The sequence below is a fragment of the Cyclopterus lumpus genome, chromosome 11 (assembly GCF_009769545.1).
Source record: "Cyclopterus lumpus isolate fCycLum1 chromosome 11, fCycLum1.pri, whole genome shotgun sequence".
Lineage (NCBI taxonomy): Eukaryota > Metazoa > Chordata > Actinopteri > Perciformes > Cyclopteridae > Cyclopterus > Cyclopterus lumpus.
The window spans coordinates 7,976,395-7,989,844 of NC_046976.1; the positions used below are offsets into that span (position 1 = coordinate 7,976,395).

Genomic DNA, 13,450 nt, shown 5'->3' on the forward strand with positions numbered 1-13,450 from the left:
GTGCAGGAGAAGTAGGTAGAAAAAAGCCCCTCACATAAAATTGATACTCTTCGTTTCCAGGGAATCATCCAGAAGATTCTTGACATCCACAAAGTGCGCTGGACGTCTTGTTTCGGCCTGCGTCTCAGCAACAGCCAATCCAGAGACCAGGTGCACTGGCTCCACCCCGATATGGGCGTGTCCCACGTCAGAGAAAAATATGACCAGGCACGAGCAAGTGAGGAGTGGAGGTGAGAGAATAGTGTATCTTACTGAACAACACTATTTGGTAAATTGTCACTGTGCTAATGTAGCATCAAACACGGTATGCTGAAGCCTGTTCATTGTCACAGCTTCCATGCAAATGAAGCACATGCTTTACTCAGACTAGATTTTGCTCTGTGAAGTGTGTTGACAGGAAATGGTTTGGGAAGGGTTGTGAGCATATAAACTGTGGCTGTTAGTGTGGCTAGTGGACTAACAACAACACATAGTTGTAAATAATATTATATTATGCTTCTTATCAGCTAAGCAGTGTCCCTCTTCCTTCCCTGCCGCTTATATTATTTCATCATGTAAAAGATTTTGTGGTGGTTGATTTTCTGTGACAAAGTGGAAAAAGCACATGCTAATAGAAAATAATGTGTAGCAAAATGTGGTGTTACAGCACCTTGATTGGCAGCTAGCAGGCAAAGACCAAAAATAGGATATGATAGAGGTGTAAATGTTATCAAGTCAAAAAGTTACCAGGCGGAGTAGTGGTATTTTTATTCATTGAGATGCCAGGTCCTTGAGGAAAGAACATGCTGTAAGGTTACACTTTATAACCTAGACAATAATCTAGACAGTTGTTAGTTATTCAACCTAGTAAACTAAGTCAACGTCACTGTCTCTTCAAACAGCTAAAGCCTCAGCAGTCTGCCTTATTGTACACTAAAGTATCAGAGTAGATTTATTGCAAACAACGTTACAAATGGAACGACCCATCTGTTGTGTGTGTGATATAGTGTTGAGTTGGTTTGGCAGTTTGGATGTTAATGCACTGGTATATATTACGTTTATTGTGGTGGCCTTGGTGCTCATGCTATTGTGAGGTAGATACCCTTTGCTCTGTGTCCATAAAAAGAGAGAGAACCAGATGCCTGCTAACTCAGTCAACAACTCTCTCTCTCTCTCTGTCTGTCTCTCCTCCTCTTATCGTGCAATCAGTCTTCTGATTTGCATTCTCTCATATCAATCGTTTTCTCACCTCCTTCTGTCTCATCCTCTCCCCACTCGTTCTCTAATCCTCTCTTTTCTTCTCCTGCTCATCACAGTTTTTAATCATGTCTTCTCTATAATTTTGATGACTCAACATCCTCCCTCCTTTCTTTTCCTTTCCTTTCCTTTCCTGTCCTTTCCTTTCCTCTGCTCTTTTATCCACTTGGTTCTGAAACTGACTTGTTCTAATGTTTTTATCACATAGAAGTCGTCTCAAACAATCACTGTGTCCCAACAGTTTTCGCAGTACACACAAAAACTGCAAGTTGTTGTTTTTTAAGTTAGAACAATGTTATTGTTGCATCTCTGTGCAACCCGCTCACTCTCCCTTTCTTCTTGTCCACTTTAGGTATGAGTTAAGGATCCGGTATCTTCCAAAGGGCTTTGTGCAGCAGTTTACAGAAGACAAACCTACACTCAACTACTTCTACCAACAGGTACACGCACACACACACACACACTCACACACACAGAGATGCACCCAGGCACACAAACATATGTAATTTTCTGCCAGCAGCTAACTAGCAGCTGAGACATATGGCATTGCTTGAAGGACTGTGTGTGGGGGAAATCTAGGTCACTAGGACAGTGTGCGTATTTGTGTGTGAGATAGATGGCTTGACATTTGTAGTTTGTAGAAATAAATGTGTTGATGAACATATTTTTGTGTATTTGTGGCTCCCAGGTGAAGAATGACTACATGACAGAAATTGGGGAACAGGTGGAACAAGATGTTGCTCTAAAACTGGGTTGTCTAGAAATCAGGTAGGATGTGGTTCTCTTTTGCGCATGAATAACTCAAAGCTAGGATGTACCACACACTACAGTAGTTCTCCATCAGTGATGTCTATCGTCTTTTTTACAACAAAAGCAAGAGTTTGGAGTTTGCTCCCATCAAAGATTAAATATTAGTTTGAAACACTCACAAACTCTTTCCATCCATTTTGCCTAAACTATCAGTTGAATCAATATCCTTGACACTTACAATAGTTGTTGTCACTCGATGAGTTGTTTTTGTGTGAAACTCATGTTTGCCTCTCAGCCCCACTCATCATTCTTGCCAACATTTGTCAGTGTTTATTATTTAAAGAAACACCTACTTCTTAGACTAAAAAACCTTCACTTGTAATTCGGATGTAGGCCACAAGCCAAGTTTTGACCTCTTATGTTTAAAACCTGAATAGGTTTTGGACACATTTGACAAGTAGTCACTTTAAATGATGTGTCTGCAGTGAATGTGTTTGACCTTATTCTTTCTCTGTGTCCTGCTGGTTTCAATTGCAGGAGGTTCTTCAAAGAGATGAGAGGAAACGCCCTAGACAAGAAATCCAACTATGAACTACTAGAGTAAGTATTTTCTTCCTGAGCTAAATTCTGTGGCAGCTCACAAACGTTCTGGTACATCACATCCTTCCTCTGAATGGAAATATGTTTTGTAACCCTGCCGAAGTAACAGAAAAACAACACGGTGACTGTTTTGGAAGTGGAAAACAATAGAAATAATTTCATTAAGAGTTTGAGGAGTACACAAAAGTCTGGAAACATTTAAACATCGGTTTTCAATTTCATTGCTTTTTCATTTAGTGGTGCAGAGAACGTCTGAAGTGTAGCTGTATTTATATTGTTCACCACTGTGTTTATTCAGTCATCCAATCACCGTTGTCATGTTTTGATACTCCTTCCATACTGATCCATCACTATCTCTCTGCAAGATGGATGTTGATGAACATTAACAAACTCCGGCCTTAACGAGGCTTGGCTCTAATGTGATCAGATTCTAATGAGCTCACCTCTTCCCATGAAGTCTTTCTTTCTGTCCATCAGCCTAACGAGTTCTCCAATTAACTGAGAAGAATGCTCCCGGTCTTTCCACCAATATCTCTTTGTCTCTCTTCTCTGTCCTCTCAGTCCTTCTCTGTCGGTCTCTCGTCTCTAGACCCTCAGCCTTCATTTTTGTCTGCTTTTCCCCTGTGTTCTAGCCGTCTTTGTTTCTTTTTCTCTGTCTCCCTCACTGCCTCTCTCTCTGTTGATTGGAAAAACATGTTGTGTCGTGCATAGTTTAAACCAACAAGAGATCAAGAGGGAAAGTGCCGTCAGGGCTTTGGATACACCAAGCTGGCAGTGGGCCAGGGGGGCTCTTGTTAAGTGTCTTTGGTCGATCTTAGCTTACACATTTTGAGTAGTGTCTGTTATTTTGCCCATTTAATTTCTAAGTTTTGTCACCTCTGCTTTTTAGTTTTTAAGACTAAAAGACAACATTTATTTTTCTGGGTCCATAATGTCCAAATAATTGCCTTAGTAATTTTCAAGAGGTTTCCACGAAAGACCTCTCCTTTGTGCATGTTCACTCTGTAGGTTACGCTAGTAATTAATTCATTGGACGTGTACTAATTGATCACCGTCTATATTTCCCATATAATGTGTACCAATTACATAGTTCTTTCCTGAAAACCTCTCAGACCTTATCAGGAATTTATTAGGACCCACATTTTCCAAGTATATAATAAGGTAGTCTCAATAGATTTGCATTTGGGTAAAATGTTCAAGTTTGTTTTGTTTGCTTTTCTTCACAGTAGTCTGTCTCCTGGCTTGTTCCTCCACTGAACATGTGTGTGGTCCTTGTGCTTCATGAGCTAATGCAATGTTTTGAATCAGTGGGCATTCATCAGTTGTGCTTGTTCTTTGAGGTAGTCTTGGTGTGTCATCTTTCAGAGACATTTATTTTCTGTTTGTGCATCCTGATTGTCTGATGTACAGTACATAGCTTGGATATTGAGAAAGAGAGAGAGAGAGAACATCATGTTTTATCCTTTCATAGACATGAAGATGGACAGCCCCAAGTGAAGTAGTAGTATTTTCACATGTGTTTGTCATAGAGTATAATTTAAGCTGAGGCAAGCCTGTGGACAACCACAGGGAAGCACTTTCTTTCCCTGATTTACGACTATATATTATAATAATTGACTGATATTTGACCTATGTTGGAGAAATCGGATGACGTAAGCTCTCAGCCTTTCCCCTACTCTCTCCCCTGTGCCTAGCCTTCTCTCCAGAGGAGTTTGAATCATTAGTTAGCTTCCTGTTTTAGCTCCGCACATCTTTCTTTGTCTTTGTGGTCTCCCTCTTTGTCCTCCTCTCTCTCTCTCTCTCTCTCTCTCTCTCTCTCTTTCTACTCTCTGTTTTTCCTCAGCCCTGTCTCTCAGGAAAAGATGAGTCTCTGTATTGTCAGCACTTAGTCATGGCTTTCTGTTTTCTGTTTCTTGTCTTCAGTTGCCTGTCCTGCGTAACAGTATCTGTCTAGCTATTATAATTTATCTGCAGAGGAAAAAAAGAAGCTGCTAAGATCAGATAAAGACCAAAGTGTTTTTCAATTAACATTCCTCAGTGTAATTACAGCATAGTAATCATTCTGCTCTCTTCCTCTTGTATCTCTCTCTTTCCAGGAAAGACGTGGGTTTGAGGCGTTTTTTCCCAAAAGACCTGTTGGATTCAGTCAAGGTGAGAAGAATGAGTTTTGAATAGAGATCCAAACAGAGGTGGATTACACACAATGCAATAGTTCAGCTTTCTGAAACAAACACTGTATTTGCGTTCTCCTCTTGAAATAGTTGTTGAAGAAATAGTTCAATAGGAGGGTTTCTGATTAAAATGTGGATGTCCTGGGAAGAAATGCTCTCCCCTCATTCAGCAGCTGCTATCATTGTGGCCCATCTGCTCGACTGGAGTTGCTCAATTACTAAAAGTAACCAAAGTGTGTGGTTTACAGGCAGCTCCCTATGCTAACTGAATGCTACTTGATGTGTAGTCAGACCCGGCCTGGCCTGGCTGGCAAAGTGTGAAGCAGTCCAAGACTCAGCAAGAGTGAAATGAAATGTTGGCCAGCTCACCAGTTTAGGTGACTGAAGACGAGTGAAGGAATGAATAGGAACATATGACACTTTTTACCAGATCCCCTACACACACACTATATATAGATGAGTGTGATGAATGTAGTTTTCACCAATAACAATAATGTACACTCTATTGATCCCACAGTGGGGAAATTCTTCTCTGCATATAACTCATTCTTAGGGAGCAGTGGGCTGCAGTGAAGCGCCCGGGGAGCAACTAGGGGTTCAGTGTCTTGCTCAAGGACACTTCGGCATGTAACTATGGGGAGAGCGGGGATCGAACCGGCTACCTTGTGGTTACGGGACAATCACTAGAGCCAACCCCTCAAACCAACGAAGAATCACAGTTCTTGTCGTTAGAGGAATAGTTTGATTTTGTAAAATCTCTTTATTCACTTTCTTAAATGAGAAGATGAATACCACTTTCATGTCTGTGCAGTAAATATAAAGCTGCAGCCACCAGCTGATTAGCTCAGCTTATCACAAAGACTTGAAACAGGGGAAACAGCGAGCATGGATTTGCACTGAAGTTTGAATTTGTTGGTTGACAATACGATGTTGCGTTATAATGGATAGCTAATTTGTAGTCTGGCAGATTTCGGCTGTGGGTGTTTGCATGTGAAGGCTGGGTTCGCTTGCACAATGAACAGCGTCTGTGTCAGTGATAAATATACGGCACGCTTTATGGGGAGGGTCTTGGTGGGTGTCTGTGAAAGAAAGGCCCCAGTGACCCGAAAAGGTCTTGATGTCAGCAGGCGGGCAGACAGATGCTCTGCAGAGGGATAGAAACTGTGTTTGTGTATGTGTGTTTTGTGTGTGACCCTGAGGTCATGTTTAAACCCACTTTCTCTTTCCAACAATGAGGAGGCAGTAGGAGGCGGCATTGTGCGACTCCTTCTGGGGTCCCCCCGTCTGTCAAGCCCTGCTGACTCCCACATCATCACTTTCTCTACCTCCTATTTCTCTAATTGTCTATTCTGTTGGCAGACATGACAACACACTCTTCTGTTTTCTAAGCCGTGAAGATGCACTCAGTGACATATGTGGAGTCAAACATTGCCGTACTTCATTGTAAATGTCTAGACTGATGCTGTAATTTAATAATGGCTTGTAAGGCTTGTATTTATTTTTATTTTATTCTAATACATGCCAGACACATTTATATAAATGAAAGAAAACGAGAATGTATTAGTTACTTGCATTTAATATCATGAGTAGTAAAGCTGAAACATAGAGATCAATTGATTATTTTTACAAAGTTGTTTTTAATCAAAATGACAAAAAAAAATGTTAGCTTCTCAATTGCAAAAATGTGATGATAAAAACAAATATCTTTAAGTGTTGGGCTGTTGTGGCACAAAAAAAGCGGAAATTGTGAAGGCCATTTTAAAAGGCCAAACAATGAACTGATGACTTATGTAATCAAAGAAAATAATCATTACCTGCAGCCATATTGACTTACTTTGAGTGTTTTTGGATGCATCGGACATTAGCGATTAAAAACAGTTATTGTGCAGCAAATGATAATGCCACATTTTCTCTCACATACATACATGAATGTGTGTGAGAGAGAGAGAGAGAGAGAGAGAAGCTGTCTGTTATGTTTCTGTCGTTCTCTGGTGAAAGAGAATGGTCGTCATTTAATGGGATTATTCACCCTCAATGGACTCGACTTCCACACACATACACAAACCCAAGAGCAGATGGCTCTGGTAGTAAACAGTGACTGATGTTCGCTGTGGTGAAAGCTTTTTAAAGAGGAAAGTCTGTTCACCTCTATTGGCAGGCTGAGCAGCAGGTTTAGTAAAACTGACTTTGAGTGGCTTTGTAGATCAAAGTTGGATCACACAGTCCCGCTTGAGCCGAGGAGTCCGTTTCCTCCTCATCAGATTGATAACTAAAAAACAGTTTGGTGATAGTGAAGTGAGATTTGTTGTGTACACACAAGTACATGTTTTTGTGTACTTGTGTGTACAAAAACAAACCCTCAAGTAATGTGTATATGATTACATTTTGACTTACTATTTTATATTGACGTCTTTAAACTAGATATATTTGTAATAACGGCCACAATAATTGTTAGTATAGTCTCCAAAGTAACCAATGTCTGAATAATTAAGGCTTTTAAAATAACTCCCCTCCTTGCTCTGCATAAGAGTGCCTGAAGAACGCTCTCTTTTCTGTGGGAAAAGTACATGTCATGATTGGAAATGTAAAGAACAGTTTTACAGGTTAGGCCACGGTGACGCAACATTGCTTTGGACCAAAACTCAATATCGCCTTTAAATCCCATCTGAGGAAACACAGACCCTCATCATTGTGTCCTTCTGTAAACAGCCTGATGAATGGTACACAAATGTAAAAATAATATATATATATATATATATATATATATATATATATATATATATATATATATATATATATATCAGTCAGACAGAATTATATATATATATATATATATATATATAATATATTATTATTATTATTATTTGGTCTGACTGGCAAGCAGAGTGCCATAGCTGGTCAGCCCTGTTGCCACAGCGATGGTCAGCATGGTGATGGGCAGGGCGATAGCTACTTGCACTGCTTCCTCTCAGGAAGGGTGGACACATTGGACTGACAATATCTCTCTGTGTTAATATGTGTGTGTGTGTGTGTGTGTGTGTGTGTGTGTGTGTGTGTGTGTGTCTGGTGGAATTCGAGGAATTAAAACACAGATCCTATCAAGAAGAGCGCAGAGAACACACAAATAAGCGCACATTATATTCTGTAATCATTTGTGTGTTAGGACATCTGTTGAAATGACACACACATAGGAACATTGGAGATAAGTGTGTGTGTGTGTGTGTGTGTGTTTGCGTGTGTGTGTGTGTTTCTTGATTCCTTCAGGCTTATTGAGTAGACAGCTGGCAACAGCGCTCTGTACGAGGTGCAGAGATTCATGCTATTAATTACAAATTAATAATAAAAAAGCAATATAAATAGATCGTTGTTCAACAAAATTCTTAATGAAAACAAATTAAGGCTTAATTGTCATTATATTAATGATTCTGTCCTCAAAAAGTTTAATAAAAACGGAGGGGTTATACACATTTAACATTAGACTCACCTAACATCAGTTAAAGGTCACTAAATCAATAAAGTTGATCTTTGTGTGGTTGTGGTTTTAATTGTTAACTGTTCATTTATTTTGTGTAAAATGACCTCAATGTGATGAACCAGTCTACTGTAAATCCACACATGATTTTTTTAAGCCTTGTTTGTAGTGCACTTAATCCCCTCTAATCTTTATCTTAATCTATATATGGGGAGCTATTTATAGTTACAGACTGTCTGTACTGTAAATGTGCTTGTGTAGATTACATTTTATTAAATGTGCTATGTGTTTATGTGTGTTTGGATAACACGGTCATCTATATACATTTTATTGCACTTAATACTGAATATTTTTCAATGGGTATGTTTAAAAGCTCAACATCATATGAAAGGGAGAGCTGGGTTGAAAGGTTTTTTTGTCAGGAGTGAATGAATCCCTCTTATATAAGCCACAGTGTTTTAATATATACATCAGATGAAGAGGATTATATATTGTATTCATTGTTATGTGTCGTGCATCTTTATGTCCAGAGAATAATACATAATATTCCTAGATGGATTTTTGTGTATGTCAGCTCCCCATCTGTGTTCTCTCTATGATCTAAGCAACCTAAAAAAAAAAAAAATCTGTTCTGAGAAACACAACTGTCGCACTATGAGTCTGTATGAGCGCCTACATATAGTGAGACTTAAGTAGCACTACAGATGAACGGGCAGACTGATATTTAATTGAGTGGTAACCAACAGCGTTAATGTGTCTGTGGAGATATTGATCTGAACCTAAGAGTGCCCCTGCAATGAAGTGCTGTTGTCAATTTGATTGGAACCAGAGTGGACTATTAGTCAATCAATGTTTTCCTCCCTGTCTCTGTAACTGTGTGCTCACTCACACACCACCCACGTGCATTCATGCCGTCAACTCTTTTCTGACAGAGTTACAGATTTTCTTTAATTATTCTTATAATGTTTTAGATAAAGTTAGTTTTTGTATTAATTGTCTTCCCTCCCTCCTATTTCTTTCCTCTCTTCAGGCTAAAACTCTTCGAAAGCTGATTCAGCAGACATTTAAGCAGGTAGCCAATCTCAACGATGAGCAGTGCATCCTGAAGTTTTTGGAGATCCTCACCCCGATCTATCGCTATGACAAGGAGTGCTTCAAATGTGCCCTTGGGGTAGGTTTCTTCCATTCTTGCCGCCACTCGAAGCTCTGGTTAGTTGTGTTAGGCCGCCCCCTTTTGGTGGCATCAGGTTCTGCATGTATCCAAGATGTGATCTAGTGTCTTCACCTATATGATTCATGCCAGGAGTCCTTCTAAAATCTTTTGTTATTCTCTCTTTCATGCCTTGTTGTTGTCAATCTCTTCCTCTTTTAACTCGTGCCCCCGCTCTTCTCTCTTAACAGTCCAGCTGGGTGATCCAGGTGGAGTTAGCTATCGGGCCAGAGGAAGGGATCAGCTACCTCACTGACAAGGGATCCACGGTGAGTTGCTCCTGAGACCACATCATACTACACAGCTAGGTTTAAGATACATTATGAATGGCCTCTACTTGTAATGCTGGGAATCTCAAATATATTCAGACTACATTTTTCCAGGCCACATTAAGTGAAGTCTTAAAGTTACTTTAAGACTTCACAGATAGCACTTGTTCATTTCATGAGTGAATATGGATAGGTTGAGCCCAGTTTCCATGGTTTCCTTTTGACTCTTTCTGTGTCCCTCTCTCTGTCCCTAGCCCACCCATCTAGCTAACTTTAACCAAGTTCAGTCCATCCAGTACTCCGCCATGGAGGAGAAGGACAGGAAAGCGATGCTACAGCTCAACGTAGCTGGAGCTGCTGAGGTATTACTACCCCGTCTGACTGTCTCTTTCTCTAGATGTAGGAGTGTGCCCATGAAAAACTCAATGATCTGTAGCAATTGAACATTGTAACTTTTGACATTTTAGACATGACATTCCTTTAATGTTCACTATGATTATCACTATGATAAATAAAACAATTTTCATTGCTCTTCCTTCTATGTAATCTACCTTTGTGTAGTACACACTTTTCCTCCACCTGTCTCAAATACAGCTAATTCGCTAATTTCTACCTTTCCCAAGATCCATTTTAATTTTAAGAGAGGAGGGTGTACTGAAATACTGGAAGTTTTTCTTTTTTATTAAAGGGTATTCAAACTCATAGTTTTAGAGAAGTCTTTGAAGCTATGAAAAGGACAGACATATGCAGGTTTTCTCACTCTAAAGAGTTTTATTGGAATACTTTTTTTAGTAAGGATGGCTGCTTCAGCCTCTAATGGATACTAAAGACATACCATAAGCTGTGCCCATCACAGTGCATAGCTTGGTTAATCGGCCCTCTGTGAGTCAGTGGCTGAGATGGATCCTGAGAATAACTAATGGTTTTCCATGTATTGATTCCACATACTGGTTATACTCACAGAGGAAGGGTTTCATAACATGACTGGAGTCTTTCAGTTTTATTGGCTTTTATAGAATTTTTACACACACACACACACACACACACACACACACCTACACACACCAATGCTATGAGAGAGAGCAGATTTCCCCTGACGTAAGGAGCAGCTGGAAACCCCCACTGTGCTATTACGTTTAAGAGTAAACGTGTGTGTGTGTGTGTCTGTGGAGATAATGTCTCTTTGTAACAGGCCTGCCACTGTGTGTGTGTGTGTGTCTTTGCAGCCTCTTACAGTTACGACAGCATCGCTGACCATGGCAGAGAACTTGGCTGACTTGATAGACGGTTACTGTCGGCTTATCTCCATGGAAACTCACTCTTTCATCGTCAGATTTCAGAAAGGTATAAAGATACCGCCTTTCTGTCTCGCCTCTTTAGGATTATGAAAAAATATTGAGCTGCAACCCTGTAGCACACCCTTATAGACTGTTGACTTTTCTGTGCTTGAAAATATACTAATAAGTCTAATGTGAGCTTTACATTTCGTTTCTAAAAAAATGATGAAAGATCAATTTGCTACTGAACAGCTTCAGGAATTACGTTTATGCCAATTTACACAATTTCTCAAGAATATATGCTATCATATTGTCTACTACAGACATGCTGGTTGTAACTAAATCTATCTATTTTATTGCTGTATATAAGGAATGCATTTTGTATGCAGGGGAGTAAAAGTACTCTTCCACATTTAATTTGCTTCTCATTACTCATTCTTCTCTTGAAGATTTGTGTTTTTCTCCTCTAGAGGGAGAGAGAGCACTGCCTTCCATCCCAAAGTAAGTACCTGTCTCATTCTTAGTATTGTTACAGTAAATCATATATCTGTCTCGTGCAAATATGAAACGTTGTGCGGTGTGTCATCAGTCCAAATATCTTAATAGTTCAAATAACCACAATATCATTCTTTAAAACTTTAAAGGGTTGGCATCGTGCTAGGCGTATCCAAACATGAATTGACAGATTAACCTATAATACAAATAATCAGTCAGTTGCAGCCCAGTGATCTTACATTATGATGACAGTGTCCACTCATACATTATGTCAAAACTCAACAGACTAATCAGTTTTGAAAAGGTTTCATGCCCAGATGGTTTACCAATAATTCAGCAAAGAGGAAAACTAAACTTTAGGGGTTTTGGCTCATAACAGCAGGGCCTTCGTTTTGTGTGTGTGCGTGTGTGTGTGTGTGGGGGGGGGTCTAGGTGTTTGTTTATCTGTGAACGTAGAAGCGCGGACGTCTTGTGTTCACATTTTGCTGCCATTCCACTTGATTAATTTCAAACACCATCCTTTTGCTTATTCTTTGTAAGTTTCAACTCAAATATCTCTCTTTTTCTCCTCTTTTTCTCCATCTGTGGTCAAATAAGGAGTTAAGTTTAGGAGCCAACTATTTTCCAATTACTTTTTTTGTCTCTCTCTCTCTCTTTTCCTCTCTGCCTGTTGTGGTTGTGATGTGAAGATCGTAGTAAAGCTCAGATGACCCAGATAGAGAGACCACTGCAAAGGCAGAGAGATAATTGAAACAGACGGGGTTAGTTTACAGAGGCAGTGTCAACAGGCTCCTCTTTCTCTGAGATCCGACTTTCAAAATCACTTCTATTTTTGTTGACGCATTAAAGCATTAAAGGTATTGACTGTTGTCTAATTTGTTTCTCTTTCTTTTTTCCCCTAGATTGTCCAACAATGAGAAAAAGTTAGAAGCAGTCAGGAGTGGAGGAGTAAGAGCGATCTCTGTCTCAGGTAAGAAGATTATCGTGCACGCACATCAGTCGCCAGGTTTAGGAGCCAGATGTACACAGTCTGATGGCTTTGTTGGCTCCAACTGTCTTTCTTTCTGTCTTTTTCTCCAACATCTGTTTTCTCTCTCACTCATCTCTCATTGTTTTCTTCTCTGTTGGGACTGCCTCTCCCTGTCCTCTCTGTTCCTGCTCTCTTTTGTTTACTTCCTCTCCCCCTCTGTCTTCCATACATTTCCCCTCTGTACTCATTCACTAATTTTTTTTAAATTATTTCTCTCACGCTGATCTTCTTTCCTGCCTGATTGGCTGCAGGCCTAGTGACATCGTCGCCTCCCAAGCCAACCAAGGCGCGGCGTTTCCTCCTCCCCTTTGTCTTCTGTTCCGATGCGCCGCCCACTGGTATCCACTGCTCTCATTGGACAGTTAGTGGAGGGGCGTGTCCACACAATTGTGATGTGGCGGAAATAAAATGCCTGATTTGATGATCATTCTTATTGGGTAATGTTACATTGCAGTAAAGATGGTCTACGGAAAAACCTCAGAGAAAGAAGTTTTGGTTGCTGTCTAAGGACTTCAATGCAAAATAAAGATGGTTTTGTGGATAAATCACTTTCTTCTGCTGCATCACAATCTATCTCTTTTTTAGGGATGCCCTCTTCTACTAAACTATCTTTGTCCTCAGTGCCTGGTTTTGACTAATTAAGTCTTACGCAAACACACAATAACTGCTTGTGTGCTGCAGCTTCTAACCAAGTCAACACTCTTGAAACTCTGGAAACTCTGAATTGTGCATAACTGAGTGGTCACTCAGGTTTATAATAATTACTACCAGTGAAAAATGTCTATGTTTTACTTCTCACATTTGTGAACAAGTATTCTTTTTTGAGCCAACCTGCTGACAAAGGCTACTAAAGATGGATATTTTCCATTTCCCTCTTTGAATATTGTGATTGAAAGAGACTGACATCCACAGTAAAATGGTTCTCTCGAGTCAAGTCTCA

At 39.9% G+C, this 13,450-nt stretch overlaps 1 protein-coding gene across 5 annotated transcripts in view; it reads left to right on the top strand.

Annotated features, from left to right (window-relative positions):
- Positions 1 to 13,450, top strand: part of ptk2aa (protein tyrosine kinase 2aa) — a 56,285-nt gene that overhangs the window by 23,231 nt on the left and 19,604 nt on the right. For 3 of the 5 annotated variants that reach the window (XM_034544977.1, XM_034544979.1, XM_034544978.1), the window contains 11 exons: positions 61 to 230; positions 1,589 to 1,676; positions 1,925 to 2,004; positions 2,524 to 2,586; positions 4,683 to 4,737; positions 9,260 to 9,400; positions 9,631 to 9,708; positions 9,963 to 10,070; positions 10,935 to 11,052; positions 11,435 to 11,486; positions 12,383 to 12,450. In XM_034544977.1, coding sequence (XP_034400868.1) covers positions 61 to 230; positions 1,589 to 1,676; positions 1,925 to 2,004; positions 2,524 to 2,586; positions 4,683 to 4,737; positions 9,260 to 9,400; positions 9,631 to 9,708; positions 9,963 to 10,070; positions 10,935 to 11,052; positions 11,435 to 11,486; positions 12,383 to 12,450 — 1,021 coding nt within the window. The remainder of the gene's footprint in view (positions 1 to 60; positions 231 to 1,588; positions 1,677 to 1,924; positions 2,005 to 2,523; positions 2,587 to 4,682; positions 4,738 to 9,259; positions 9,401 to 9,630; positions 9,709 to 9,962; positions 10,071 to 10,934; positions 11,053 to 11,434; positions 11,487 to 12,382; positions 12,451 to 13,450) is intronic. The other 2 variants (XM_034544980.1, XM_034544981.1) reach the window with 1 other exon arrangement.